This window comes from Chelonoidis abingdonii, chromosome 1 (assembly GCF_003597395.2).
Source record: "Chelonoidis abingdonii isolate Lonesome George chromosome 1, CheloAbing_2.0, whole genome shotgun sequence".
Taxonomy (NCBI): Eukaryota; Metazoa; Chordata; order Testudines; family Testudinidae; genus Chelonoidis; species Chelonoidis abingdonii.
In genome coordinates this window covers 145313497-145315827 of record NC_133769.1, presented here as the reverse complement: position 1 = coordinate 145315827, position 2331 = coordinate 145313497, and the positions used below count along the sequence as shown (strand labels likewise).

Here is a 2331-nt window from a genome sequence, read left to right as displayed (position 1 = left end):
AGTCAGAGCGCAGTTCCAAGTCGGACCACCTGGCACCGCCAACTGCCGCAGCACTGCTTGTCTCTGCACCGTTGATTCCGGTCTCCCAAGAGCCGTTGAGTCCAGTGCCTACCAGCTCCCCAGCCCGTGCTGCGGTAGAGCTTGTCATACCGTCCACGCCAGAGACCTTCTCCACGGCACGTGATCTCATTGCTCTAAGAGAGCCTGAACTGCTCCAACCCCCGGCACCGGCGGTGCGGATCATTCAGTCGCTGGGCAAGCCTACCATGGTGCGACCGCCTTCCCCAGGCACCACTGAGCACCATCGGTCTCGTTCGGGATCCCGTGATCGCTCTCGGCCCCGACACTGCTCCCGATCCCGGCGCCGCTCGCAGTCCCGATATCGGTCGCACTCGCAGCACCGCTCGAGATCCCGGTCTCCATCGTACCATCGGCACCACTCCAGATCCCAGCACCGCCGCACCTCTCGTAGCCGATCCAAGCATGAGGATGTTCGGCACCGGTCGACCTCCCAGCACAGCGCTGGTCGCAGGTCCCAGTCCTGCTCTCAACACCGCCATGGTTCCCGGTACCGTTCGCCGGTACCACGCAGAGAGGAGTACTATGGACGTAGAGACCTGGTCCAGTCTACTTCAGCTCCCCCATGGCCGTCATGTCATCCATCTGCCTCTTCGTACTCGGAAAGTGCCTCCTATGGGGGTTCGGACACTCAACCCATACGGACCACGGACCGCCTCAGTGGTCCTTTTGGACACCGTGGGTCTATCACCAAGCCCAAGGTGAACCAATGGGCCCATCACGCTCCAGCCATTCAGAGCACCGTGCACCTGAGGCCACTGTCAGCAGACCTCCCCCCGCTGATACGGAGGAGAGCTCTGCACAAGCTCCGGAACGCCATGATATTCCGGAGACGGAGGTCCACCAGGATGAGGCATCAGTCCAGGACCTACTCATCCCAGGGTTGTCATCATCATCTTCCTTGGATAAGGCGGAAGCGGGCACATCATCATCGGGGCCTCCTCCGATTGATCTGTGAGCACACCAAGATCTTCTGCTGCGTGTTGCCCAAAATATCAGCCTTCACGTAGAGGAAGTCCCTGAGGTGGAGGACCCAGTGGTTAGCATCCTATCAGTGGAAACGCCTACCAGAGTGGCCCTCCCCTTTATCCGGTCGATCCAGGCCAGAGCAGACACCATCTGGCAGTCCCCGGCTTCCATTCCACCAACAACCAGGGGAGTAGAACGCAAATACATGGTGCCTTCTAAGGGGTACGAATACCGTTACGTGCACCCCGCCCCTTGCTCATTGGTGGTACAATTGGTCAACGAAAGGGATCGCCACGGCCAGCAAGCCCCCGCGCCAAAATCTAGGGAGGCCAAGCACATGGACTTGTTGGGCCGAAAAATCTACTCTGCTGGAGGACTTCAGCTCCGCGTGGCAAACCAGCAAGTCCTCTTAAGCCGATACTCCTATAACATCTGGGAGGCGGTCAGCAAGTTTACTGAGTTGGTCCCCCAGGACTCCCGTCAGGAGTTTACAGCGCTCCTAAAGGAGGGGAAGAGGGTTGCGAGAACCTCCTTGCAAGCCTCACTAGATTCCGCTGATTTGGTGGCTAGAACGGTCGCCTCTGGCATAGCCATGCAACGCATATCATGGTTACAGGTGTCTGGCCTACCACCAGAACTGCAATATACCATACAGGACTTGCCATTCGATGGACAAGGTCTTTTTTTGCAAAAGACAGATCCCAGGCTGCAGAGTCTGAAGGACAACCGGGTTATCATGCATTCACTGGGAATGCATACTCCCCAGACTCAGAGACGGTCATTCTGTTCCCAGCCTCAGCGCCCTTACCCCCCGTCTCAGCCAAGACAGGATTTTGCCCGTAGAAGAGGTCGTACTACCCACAGGCGGCAGTCGGGACCTCAAGCGGGCAACAATTCCAGTCCCGCCAAACCATCATCGGGACCCAAAACAAACTTTTAAGGGTGCGCCCGAGAGCAGCGTACCAATTCCCTCTTCGGATCCCTTCCAGTTTTCCAACCGCCTTTCCTCGTTCCTTCCGGTGTGGTCCCAGTTGACTTCAGATGGTTGGGTCCTTCGTACGGTGGAATTTGGAATTGTCTCTCCGCCTCCCTCCCACTCTCCCTCCTCCCCGTCCCTCTTCAGGGACTCCTCTCAGGAGCAACTCCTCATGCAGGTGCGAACAGGGGCTGCTAACAGGGAGTTTCGCAAGGGAGTTCTCCAGGTGAAGGAGGAGCAAATACAGCATCTGTGGGGTAAGTGAGTGTGTGTATGTGTTTGTGTTTGGGGATTACCTGCTGTGTGCT

At 57.7% G+C, this 2331-nt stretch overlaps 1 protein-coding gene across 1 annotated transcript in view; it reads right to left on the bottom strand.

Moving 5' to 3' along the window:
- The window catches only part of LOC116826930 (antigen WC1.1-like), a 41544-nt gene extending 40290 nt beyond the window's left edge, over window positions 1-1254 (bottom strand). The window contains 2 exon segments of the mRNA XM_075062035.1: window positions 266-508; window positions 1147-1254. Coding sequence (XP_074918136.1) covers window positions 266-508; window positions 1147-1254 — 351 coding nt within the window.
- Between the last annotated feature and the right edge of the window lie 1077 nt (window positions 1255-2331).